This window comes from Lithobates pipiens, unplaced genomic scaffold (assembly GCF_037356315.1).
Source record: "Lithobates pipiens isolate NorthernLeopardFrog02 unplaced genomic scaffold, aLitPip1_a1.2 Scaffold_13, whole genome shotgun sequence".
Lineage (NCBI taxonomy): Eukaryota > Metazoa > Chordata > Amphibia > Anura > Ranidae > Lithobates > Lithobates pipiens.
Genome location: NW_027507718.1, coordinates 339597167 through 339610241, shown reverse-complemented (window position 1 = coordinate 339610241; position 13075 = coordinate 339597167). Strand labels below are relative to the sequence as shown.

General features: G+C 41.7%; 1 protein-coding gene across 4 annotated transcripts in view; it reads right to left on the bottom strand.

Moving 5' to 3' along the window:
- The window catches only part of FHIP1A (FHF complex subunit HOOK interacting protein 1A), a 362353-nt gene that overhangs the window by 187294 nt on the left and 161984 nt on the right, over nt 1-13075 (bottom strand). For all 4 annotated transcript variants that reach the window (XM_077477033.1, XM_077477031.1, XM_077477030.1 and 1 more), the window contains one exon: nt 7009-7237. In XM_077477033.1, the coding sequence (XP_077333159.1) occupies nt 7009-7110 (102 nt within the window). In that variant the 5' untranslated portion in view covers nt 7111-7237. The remainder of the gene's footprint in view (nt 1-7008; nt 7238-13075) is intronic.

Here is a 13075-nt window from a genome sequence, read left to right as displayed (position 1 = left end):
CTTGACCTCGTGTATGTCTAGGGGTTTCCCAGAGGTAGATGGCCCAAGAACCGCAGAGACTGACGCCAGATCTGCTTAAGGGATTTTTATTTGCAAAAAGAGTAAACGAACACAGTCTCTCAAAGTATGGTTAGAGGGTTTAGGTAGGAAAGTCCAGGTACTATTGTGACTAAGTCAAATAGACAAAAATTAGTCCCTCACATTAGGAAATCCAGAGAATAGCCATTCACAGCTGGATCTTCACCCTTATCGGATAGTCCTTCTCTCACCAGGCCTAGCAGCCAACAGGGTGCTTAAATCAAAGTCTCTGCCACAGACTTGTTGTAGAACACATGAATAAACTGAAAGATGTAGACAACTTAGAGAACCCTCGTACGGTACCAGTATCTTGCAGCCGGCTCGGCGATACCATATAAGATCAGATTCGCTTGGGGTCTTTCAACTTAGCCTCCAGGCTCCTGCTGAGAAGCCAACCTTTGCGTGGCCTTCTCCCGAAGAGTCCTCCCCTGGATGCCTCTACAGTTGCTCAGCCTCTCCACAAACTGAGAGGGCACCGGACCACCTTTGAATCCTTCTTTCAGGTTCTTTGCCTCGGGCTAGCCTGCCCCGAGACTTGGAGTAGGGTGGATCCACACCCCAGGCCATAAGAGCCCTGGGGGCTGGTCGGGAGGACCAGAACCAAACAGCCAGAAAGAACTTCTGGACCGGAACCCCGAAGCATGTGATGTCCATACCTTAAGTAACCTCTCCCAGAATGTACAACAAGAGTGACACTCCCACTGTGCTGGTCCTGAGAGAGAATTGGCACTTCATGCACCCAACTGGACTGCATTCTAGCACCTGACATAGATGACAGCGCCACTTATGTTCAAGCACAACACAATGTAATCCAGCCAGACTGGTACTGAGGCCAAAATTTAGAGTAATTAAACCCAAAACCAAACTGCGGTTCCAGGAATATTAAAAGCCAAAAACACATAGCGTGTGCTGTTCAGGAGCCGGCGCTATATATATATATATATATATATATATATATATATATATGTATATATATATATATATATATATATATATATACACTGTATATACACAGTGCCTTAAAAAGTATTCATACCCCTTCAAATTTTCCACATTTTGTCATGTTACAACCAAATACGTAAATGTATTTTATTGGGATTCTATGTCATAGACAAACACAAAGTGGCACATAATTGTAGAGTGGAAGGAAAATGATAAATGGTTTTCAACATTCTAATGGAAATCTAATGGAAAAATCTAATGGAAAAATTGCCTTCAGAAGTTGCATAATTAGTAAATAGAGTCCACCTGTGTAATTTAATCTCAGTATAAATACAGCTGTTCTGTGAAGCCCTCAGAGGTTTGTTAGAGAACTTTAGTGAACAAGCAGCATCATGAAGGCCAAGGAACACACCAGACAGGTCAATGATAAAGTTGTGGAGATGTTTAAAGCAAGGTTAGGTTATGAAAAAAATCCCAAGCTTTGAACATCTCACAGAGCATTGTTCAATTCATCATCCAAAAATTGAAAGAGTATGGCGCAACTGCAAACTTACCAAGACATGGCCATCCACCTAAACTGAAAGGTCGGGCAAGGAGAGCATTAATCAGAGAAACAGCCAAGAGGCTCATGGTAACTCTGGAGGAGCTGCTGAGATCCACAGCTCAGGTGGGAGAATCTGTGCACACAACTATTAGCCGTGCACTGCACAAATCTGGCCTTTATGGAAGATTGGCAAGAAGAAAACCAGTGTTGAAAGAAAGCCATAAGAAGACCCATTTGCAGTTTGCGAAAATCCATGTGGGGGACACAGCAAACATGTGGAAGAAGGTACTCTGGTCGGATGAGACCAAAATGTAACTGTGTGGCAGAAAACTAACAATGCACATCACTCTGAACACACCATCCCCACCGTGAAACATGGTGGTGGCAGCATCATGTTGTGGGGATTTTTTTTTTAGCAGGGACAGGGAAGCTCATCAGAATTTGTAGGAAGATGGATGGAGCCAAATACAGGGCAATGTTAGAAGAAAACCTGTTAGAATCTGAAAAAACTTGAGACTGCAGGTGGAGGTTCACCTTCCAGCAGGGCAACAATCCTAAACATACAACAAGAGCTACAATGGAATGGTTTAGATCAAATCATAATAATGTGTTAGCATAGCCCAGTCAAAGTCCAGACCTAAATCCAATTGAGAATCTGTGGCAAGACTTGAAAATGACTGTTCACATATGCTCTCCATCTAATCTGACAGAGCTTGAGCTATTTTTCAAAGAAGAATGGGCAAAAATGGCACCCTCTAGATGTGGAAAGCTGGTAGAGACATCCCCAAAAAGACTTGCAGCTGTAATTGCAGTGAAAGGTGGTTCTACAAAGTATTGACTCAGGGGGGCTGAATACAAATGCACAACACACTTTTCACAGATTTATTTGTAAAACATTTTGAAAACCATTTATCATGTTCCTTTGACTTCACATTTATTTGCCACTTTGTGTTGATCTATCACATAAAATCCCAATAAAATACATTTACCTTTTTAATTGTAACATGACAAAATGTGGAAAATTTCAAGTGGTATGAATCCTTTCCAAGGCACTGCATATACACCTAAAGCTGATCTGTGTGTGCTATAAGAACTGTATGTAGCCTAAGTTACATACTGTATACAGCCCTATGTTGTAGCAGCAAGACAAGAACTTCCCATCCTGCTTCTAAGACAAATTGGAATCAGACTGAGCACCACTCAGCCATTCATAGGGACATTTATCTTCTATGAATGAATACAAATCTTACTCTGATTGGCTTAGGCAGAGAGGCGGGTGGATATCCGACTGAGCTAATCAGGGGAAGCATTTTATTCGTTCATAGAATACAAAGCTAGCGGTGAATGGCTGAGCAGCTCTCAACCTGACTTGATTTTGTTCCAGGAGAGCCATGGGAAGTTCCTGTCCTGCTGCCAGAACCAAATTCTTTGGATCAGCTTGGTCCAAATTAACTATTTAAACTTTACTAAACCTTGGAGGTCAGGTTTAACCCCAGATATTAAGAACGGAGGTGTTTCTTGGGCTTTCTGATCATGTGATCCTTGTAATTCACTGTCACAGTAATAATCAGAAAAGGGGGATAACACCGTGCTAAACCTAGTATAAAGGGGGTGGTAACCATGAAAATAAAAATACATTTCTGTAGCTGCTAACACTCAAACAAACAAAGTTATACAAATATAAACAAAAAATGTGTAGCACTGAGGCTTATAATAGCCATAAAGAAATAAATAAAGATCACAAAGTGAACAGTACAGTGCAATGTGCCAGTTAAAGTCCAATGACTAATATAAAACTGGAAAATATAAGTCAATGTGAGGAATTAAATCCAGATGTGAATCAACCGTGGTGTCTCAGAAGTGATGACTGCACAAGGGAGTGGTGCTTGTGACACGGAGAACATCAATAATATGGATACTCAATGAGGTACTCTTACCAGCAGGGGTGGACACACATACCGCCTACAGCGCCTAGAGGCGATTCAGTTCGCATTGTGCGCTATACAAGTATTTCATTCATTCATTCATTCATACCATCTGGCAGTGGGTCAAATGTGCATAAATGGTGGTCTTTTGGATGTGATACCAAGCTGCTTTTTTTTAAACGATTTTATGCTATTTTTATTATACTTTTGTGTCCTTTTTTATGTCTCCTTGACTGCGAGATATTTTCCAATAAAACATTATTGGCTGATCTGCACTATATTGAGCACTTTTTTCCTCCTTTTTCATGATATTTTCGGTACTGGTGAGCACTGACGGGTTGGATTCTGAAGCTTTGGACGTGTGTAGAGACCATCGGTGGCTGTGAATGTATCCCTGGGATCGGGACCGTGTCATCTTACTTAAATACAACTATCTGGCACCTTGGTATCACATCCAAAAGACCACCATTTATGCGCATTTGACCCACTGCCAGATGGTATGTGTGTCCACCTCTGCTGGTAAGAGTACCTCAATGAGTATCCATATTATTGACAAGCACCACTCCCTTGTGCAGTCATCACTTCTGAGACACCACGGTTGATTCACATCTGGATTTAATTCTTCACAATTGACTTATATTTTTCAGTTTTATATTAGTCATTGGACTTTAATTGGCACATTGCACTGTACTGTTCACTTTGTGATCTTTATTTATTTCTTTATGGCTATTATAAGCCTCAGCACTACACTGTCACAGTAATGACATGATAATAACATGGTTGTTGCTATGTGACCAGGAGCTGTCAGCGACAGCATGGTCACAGTGCAGGGGGCTGCTCACAGCTAAAAAAAAATTTAAAAGTGGCAGCACAGAAAAAGGAACATATCAATGCTGCTTTATAAATGCCACATATATATATATGAAAGGGGTTGGGGTTTTTTTTTTTTGTTGGTAAAAGCTGAAAGAAAATTCCATTAATAAATTGAGCCAGATGAGACGAGTTTATTGTGTCACTATAACTGAACTAATCTTAGATGCCATGGCAAAAACTGGTGCTACGTCTAGAAACTGCGATAGGGGCTCCTGATTTCCTGAGTGATTGGAACCACTCAGTATTTCTTTGTGGATATATTCAAGATTCTAATTCGTAAAAAAACCCTCTATAAAGCAAAAATTGTAAACACTTCACATCCATACCATACATTATCATGATATTATATATATAGTGTATAATATATATATATATATATATATATATATATATATATATATATATATATATATATACATTGAAAGATGACTTTTGCAATTTTTTCTCTGTACTTTTTCACTCTGTATAGAGAAGCATAGGTCATCACCTAAACTAAAGAAAAATACTGCACTATACCAAAAATTAAAAAAGAAAGAAAAGTGAAAAAACACAAACCGAGGCCGTAGCTCAAAGGTGGGATACACACATGATAACAAGAGAACATATATAAAGCTGTGCCAAATATTAATCAAACACTAAAAAGAAATATAACATAAAAAAGAGTCCTTCACGAAAAAATGTGTATAACTACCATAAGTCCACACTGGTTACTCTTGTGTTAACACCACGGTGACTCCACACATATATAATAGAAAGTGCCCGTCCACGAGATAAGGTTGCGCTTACCAGATGGCAAAGCATAAGGAACACATGGATATGACCCTGCTGCAGCCTTTAGCTTATACCAGGGGGCCTTATATCTCACAGGAACAAGACCTCATACCCAGGAAGCCACTTGATGTTCTGCAGGATTTCACAGGATAGTATCGTGCTTTAAATGGCAGTGCACAGGCGCAAAGAGAAAAGAGACATCAAATAGAGTAGTGGGAAGGAAAATCTTGACTATAGCACATGGCCTGTATGTCACCATAGAATGGTTCAGCATTGTTGAATTGTATATCATTCACACAGCCGGTCACCCCTCTCCAAACTGCATGTATGATACCATCCAACCTTATCTCAATGGTCGGGCACTTTCTATTATATATGTGTGGAGTCACCGTGATTCAAGAGTAACCAGTGTGGACTTATTTATACACATTTTTTCGTGAAGGACTCTTTTTTATGTTGTATTTCTATTTAGTGTTTGATTAATATTTGGAGCAGCTTCATATATGTTCTCTTGTTATTATAGGTCATCACCTGTCTCTTCCTCTGCGTAGTGCTGGTAACTGGTTCATCCCAAACTGTTTTAACTTGAACTTCTGTTATGGAACCCTTCAGCCACCCCTGCATATCTGACATACTCCATTCCTCCATCTCCTTGAGGTTCCATCAGTCCAGTGGTTCTCAACCCTGTCCTCAAGTACCCCCAACAGGCCATGTTTGCAGGTTTTCCTTTATCTTGCATATGTGCTTTAAATCAGTTTCCATGGCTTGGTATTTTGGACAGCTATTTTATCTAATGCCCCGTACACACGATCGGATTTTCGTCCAGCAAAAAAACTGATGAGAGCTTTTGGTCAGAAAATGCGATCGTGTGTACGCTCCATCAGACTTTTGCTGGCCAAATTTTGGCCAGCAAAAGATTGAGAGCATGTTCTCAATTTTCCGGTCTGAAAAAGTTCCTATCCGAAAATGCATTCGTGTGTATGCAATTCCAACGTGCAAAAACTCACGCATGCTCAGATTCAACTAGGAGACGGAAGCTATTGGCTACTGGGTATCAAACTTCCTTTTTCTAGTCCCATTGTATGTCACCATCATTCTTGGCGGTCCGAATTTGGTGTGACCGTGTGTACGCAAGACAGCTTGAGCGAAATCCCATCATAATTCCGTAGGGAAAACCATCAAAGCTTTTTCCAACCAAAATCCCGATCGTGTGTACACGGCATCGTAGTTGTCCTGTGGACAGATTCTTCCACCTGAACTGTGGATCTCTGCAGCTCCTCCAGAGTTACCATGGGCCTCTTGGCTGCTTCTCTGATTAATGTTCTCCTTGCCCGACCTGTCAGTTTAGGTGGATGGCCATGGGGGGTACTTGAGGACAGGATTGAGAACCACTGCATTGAGAACCACAGTCAAATGACTGTCAGGATTGATTCTTATGCCTTTCCTTCATTTTTCTAACGCTGAGTGTGCTTTTAGCAAGTTAGCCCGAAGGGTTTGATTTAACAAGTGAAGTACAGGAGGACCAGTAAATCCTCAAAGAGAAAAAGAGGATGGAATTTAAAAAATGAAGTACCATATCAGGGGGATACAGACGAGGCATGCAAAGATTGCCAACAAGAAGCACAAGGTGAAATACTCTGTAATAAATTAAATACAGGCATGGAAAAGTTATTGAAATTAGTGTTTCAATGCAGATGAATGTTCTATTTAAAAATGAAAAACAACTGGTATCTAATTTTTCAATCTAGGTAATAGATAATCACTTGTTCTTCCTTCTTTGAAAGGTGTTTAGAAATAAACAGGCTTTAGCTGCTGGAGCTGTAAACCAACCATTTGAACTTTAAAACTATGTGTATACGTCTGATTTATTATTACCTGGATCCAGTGGTTCTTGAATACTATAGTACATGTCTCTGAGTCGACCCCCTGCAGGCTGATACTAGGCCGATTCTTGCTGATACTGACGATCTGTGCCATGGTGTGTCTTGTCGGGTTTCTCACACTAATCCATGCTCAGCTCATTAATGGAAGGCTTGATCTGTTTCTTCTTTAGGCCATTGTCTTCTGAATGTTGCTTCTGTATAACATTACACATGCTGCACCCCTGTGGGCAGAAACAAAGGACAGAACATGTATTTCAGAAAAGGTGTTTGGTTTCAGCTGGTTCGCACATAGTATCAATTTTTGCTTACTCACACACCTCTCGAAGCCTCGGCATGCAGTCAGTACATCACCTAGCAACCAGGTATTGCCATGTAAAGCATGCTAATAGCTAAAGCACAATTCTGTGGAACGGGCTTATTCATACGATCACTTTTCCAAAAGAATAGCTGACACAAAAAGCTACTTCAAAATGAATAGTAGTTGACCTTGTAAAATTGCATTACTAAACTAGACTAGTTTTGTTCCTCATTAAATTGTATCTAAAGCCAAGAGACTTTTTATTCAGTTTTCGAAAAAAAATAGAACCTTTATCAGTTTTTTTATTTCTGTCTGTATGGGAGTGGGGGTCAGGGGAGTTCAAACACCCCCCCCCCCCCTCCCCAGAGCCTTCATCCATTTAGCAGCAGCTAGGCCAGTGTAGTCTTTCAGCAGCCCTGTGCTCTCCAATCTGTCACTTAACACATCAGCCAGTAGAGGAAGATTTCTCGCTCACTTCCTCTACCAGGTTCTGTGCGCTAATGCCAGGCACCCAGGGCATGTGGGTGCCCAGGTCCCAATGTAGCAACTGCCCGTATATATATTTTTTGTGGCGGTGATTTGGAAGGTGGCTTCTGTTTCTGCCTGCCATTTGTTAGACCACCGTAGTAGCATGGAATGCTAGTGAATGCTCTATACGCTCTATGCTACAGTACTGAAAGAACGAGCTCTGCAATTCAGACTGTAGTGAACAAAAAGCCCTACAAAGTGAGCCAGCTGCACCAGGACTTTTACAGTTCCATCCATTCCTTACTGTAGGTAACCACTTAATGTGTGAATAAATGTAAGCAGCCATAACTGCTGTCAGCCTGTCATTATAGCGTACATTCTAACCACAGGAAACCCTTCTTGATTCTTGCAGCTGAAATCTGGCGTACGCATGTAAGGGCCCATTTGAAAGAGGTGTATAAGTCCTGAATTCACAATGAAAGGAATGTGTTCTATGTATCAATTTGGGGATGTGGTGCCCATTACACCAAAAATGAAATGTAATAATAAAAGTGAGACGGCGGCAGAGAAAGATTTTGTAAATCTCAGAACAGGATAGGCAGAAATACAAATCCTTTTGTTGGTAAAATAGCTCTCTTCTGTGCATTTAGCTGTTTGCCTAAAGACCAGCTTTGAGTGCATGTCATAAACATTTTTTTTGTTTTGTTTATGCACATCAGTGCCATCTTTCTATTGTCAATAAGCATATTTTAACTACTTGCCACCCACATTATAGCCAAAAGACGGCTGCAGCGCAGGCGTTAACTGTCGGCAGGGCGTCCATGGATGTCCTGCCAAGCAAGCACTGTCTGCGCAACCCTGCGGGTCGCAAGCGGCTGATCGCAAATCCGAGTGAGGGGTCGATCCCTGCCCCATACCACGTGATCAGTTGTCAGCCAATGACGGCTGATCACATGATGTAAACAGAAGCTCGGTAATCTGTTTTTTTTCCTCGCGCTGTCAGCGTGAGGGGAATAGAAAGCTGATCACCGGTTTCTGTCAGAGGGAAATCGGTCCCTCATACAGAAAGCCGCGGCTACATTTTCTGTGCCCACCAGTGTCAGCTGCCATTACCCACTGTGCCATCTACCGAAGCCACCTATCAGAACCCACCAGTGCCACCTACTGGTGCCCACAGTGCCACCCATCAATGCCCACTAGTGCTGCCAATCAGTGCCCATCAGTGTCTTATAATCAGTGCCACAGATCAGTGCTGGCTATTAGTGTCACCTACCAGTGCCTACCAGTGCCCATCAGTGCCACCCATCAGTGATCATCAGTGTCACCTATCAGTGCCACCTTTTAGTGCCCTTCAGTGACACCTATCAGTGCCAACCATCAGTGCCCTTCAGAGACAACCATCAGTGCCATCCATCAGTGCTGCCTCATCAGTTTTTATCAGTGCCACCCTATCAGTGTCACCTATCAGTGCCCATCAGTGCAGCCTCATCAACACACATCAGTGAAGGAGAAAAATGATCTGTTTTCAAAATTTTATAACAAATTATTAAACAGTGTTGTTTTTTTTTCTACATTTTCGGTCCTTTTTTGTTTTATTTCGCTAAAAATAAAAAACCCAGCAGCAATTAAATACCCCCGAAAGAAAGCTCTATCTGTGCGAAAAAAATGATAAAAATTTAATTTGGGTAAACTATAGCATGACCGTGCAATTGTCATTCAAAGAGTAACAGCGCTGAAAACGGAAAATTCGTCTGGGCAGGAAGGGGGCTTAAGTGCCCAGTAAGCAAGTGGTTAATGTACTCGCATGCATTAGCCTAAAACCATTGTTCTTGTAAACAATGTACTGTGTATTAAATTTTCTTTTATATTAATAATAAAACTGCATTTTGTATAAAGGATTCCAGAGAGAATCATTTAGAAAACATGAGAGAAAGCTTGAGTGATGCCTTCTATACCAGGCTAGTCAATATATAACAGATCTAGAACATTATTTTTTTTTAAATAACAAACATGTCATACTTACCTCCTCTGTGTAAGGGTTTTGCACAGAGTGGCCCGGATCCTCCTCTTCTGGGATCCCCCTGCAGCGCTCCTGGCTCCTCCTCTTCTCAAGTGCCCCCACAGAGAGCCGCATTCCATGGGGCACCCATGCGACCGTGCTTCCAAGTACTGCTGCTCGGTACATTGACACAGACAGCAGGACTCTGCCCCGCCCCCTTTGTCACTGGATTTGATTGACAGCAGCGGGAGCCAATGGCTCCCGCTGCTATCAATCTATCCAATGAGGACCTGAGACAGCGGCTGGAGCTGCTGTGCTCATCCCCGTTGCTGGAACGATTGGGTTCAGGTAAGTAAAAGGGGAGCTCTGGGAAGCTGCTGAACTTTAGAAGATTTTTCACCTTAATGCATAGAATGCATTAAGGTGAAAAACCTTGAGGGTTTACAACCCCTTTAAATAGTTGTTATGGGAACAAGTTTCTTTATTGGAAGATTTACCTTCTACTCCTGTTCCAGTGGCAATTCCCTCTAACCTCAATTCCTAGTGACATTGGTGAAGCTGACACAGACAACAATAAAGACCTAACAAGGGTTCTAACTCCTCACCATTCTATCAAAATACATATATATAAATTTAAGTTTTGCCTGTAGCTATATTCAGTTCCTAAAAAATAAAATATTCTTTGGAATGTAGAACTATCTTAGAATATTGCTCTGCAGTATCAGGGTGAACAGCTAAATAATGGAACAGTTGCTTTTCTCACATATATAGGCCTGTCTCTAGCAGCCAACAAAAATGTGACACTCTTTCTTTTACTGCACATCACTGTCATTTTCTATTATCACTAAGCATAGTTTAATGTACCCACATGTAGTAGCCTAAAACCATTGTCCTTGTAAAGAATGTATATCAAATTTTGTTTTATAAAAATGATAATAATAAATGTTTTATAAGGGATTCCGGCAATTGGAGAGAATATGAGTGAGTATTGCCTTGAGAATTCTGGAGAAGCAATACAACAGATCAAGAATATTCCTAAAAAATAAACTGCTTAAAACAGCAATCATCATTACTGAACCCTGACAGTGTCCTGTATTAATGTCTGGAGTGATGACATACAATGCATGTGACATTCAAGCAGTAAGCAAGATGAAGAAGACAGTAATCATTTTTGTTATTGTAGCGGCGGGCTCCTGAAGAGTGCGCACTATGTGTTTTACAAAGTTAAAACTTTACCCAAACTACAGTTTGGTTTGGGTCTATTTGCCTAAATTAGACTTCTGTGTCAGTCTGACTGGGCTGTGAGATGTTCAGCCTGGCCACAGGGGGGCGTTGTCTCTGGTGGCAGGCGTGGAACTATGGTCTGGTTGGGCATTTAATTTACTCTCTCTCGGAGTCAGGTCAGTGGGAGTGGCCCTCTTGCTGTGCCCTCTGGGAGAGGGTATTTAAGATGCGGAAGGCATAAGTTTCGGGGGTTCTGGTCCAGTATGAAGTGTTGCGTACATGGTCCTGGTCCTCCGGACCAGCCCCCAGAAAGGCTATTAATGCCTTAGGGCTGGCTATCCTAAGGCAGGGAAACTAAAGGAGGATTCTGATGTGGTTGGGTGCCGTCTCTGGTTCGGGAGAGACCCACTGAACTTCAAGCATTCCAGGGGAGGGCTCTTTAGAAGATTACCATGTGTGAGTTTGGTTTTCTTAACAAGAGCCTGGAAGGGCTGAAGTAACCGAGAGAATCCAGTCTTGTGAACATCGCCACACTGGTTGAAAGATCCAGGTATCCTACAAGTGTTCTACATCTTAGTTTCCCTACATGTTCTGCAACAACGTCTGTGACAAAGACTTTGTTCCTGAGTAAACACCTGGTTGGCTGCTAGGCCTTGTGAGAGAGGGACTGTCCAACCTGAGTGTTCATCCAGCTGCGAATGGCTATTCTCTGGATGCAGTCAAAGTATGCAAGTTCTTTAATGTTTTTGACTTTGACATTGAGAGTACCTGAACCCTCCTTTCCAACCCTCTGATCCCAAGTTAAAAGACTGTTCAATGGTTGAAGTTTGCAAATAAAATCCATTCAACTGGATCTATTGTCAGTTTCAAGTTACTGGGTCACCTACCACAGGACATCCCCTAAACGTGCAACAAGAAGAAGCGGAAGGTAATGGTAAGCCCAAAAATAACCGGCAGCTCCTTCGGGGTTAGTGCTACATTATGTTTGTTTGGCCCAGGTCTGGTCATCTCCAACTGTAACCAATTAATGGGCTGATATTTTTAATTAAGTGATTTATGCCCTTCATACCTCACAAGGGCAGCTTCCCATATATATACTTGTTTTTAAAGTAACATGTGTATGCTTTTGATGAATGCCTAAGGTCGAAACGCGTCCATTTGATGGATGATGTTATTGCTGTAATGCTCAAATAAATATTTTCTATGGAGAAGCTGTAGAGTTGCCGGCCTGTACTTTCTATGGATCTTTTGTGTGCTTAATTAGCCAGAGCACCGACTACTCTACACACCAACTATACTATATAGCAGTAGAGCTTGGGTGAGTATATAGCTAAAGCCAAAATGTTTTGGTTGTGTGGGTAGGGATAGGAAGTTATAATAATTTGATCCATTCCTGTTCCAGTGGTAACACAACATTTTGGATTCAACATCACTAATACCTGGTAAAAGACCTCAGAACAACATACTCACAGAGGAGCTGGGGACATTTAGATTTGCGAGTGTAATAAGAACAAGGCAACTTCAAACAAGTTCAATAGCTCTGGTGAGGCAGCTCACACACAGCAAAGCTTCCCTCCATGGGCAATCAACAGATCGTAGAAATACAGAATAGAGCACAAGACAAAACCCAGATAAAAAAGTCCCAAAATTGTTGATAAAGAAAGTCTCATAAAAACAGCTAATGCATTTCAGAGGCAACACCACTCCCATTTGGAGCCGCAATGATGTCACTCAAGCACATGCATGTGGGAGCCCTTTGTTCCGGCAGGATACGCCGGACCTGCAGAGAGCATATGCTGCTGATGTCAACGGCTGCATGCAGGGTCAATATCTCCTAAACCTGCATTCTTTTTTGCCTTCAGGTAAGTCTTATTATAGGCTTACGGGAAGGTAAAAATCACCAAGCGGGAAACATAACCACTTTAATCAGGGCTCAACGCAGGATAAAACTTGCATAGACTTGTATGTAGAGAAAACAGTGACTTCAAAGATCTATATTAGAAATACGTACTGAACTCGCCACGTAGAGAAATAACTTGACAGCATATGGCCCATTGCTGCTCAGAAACT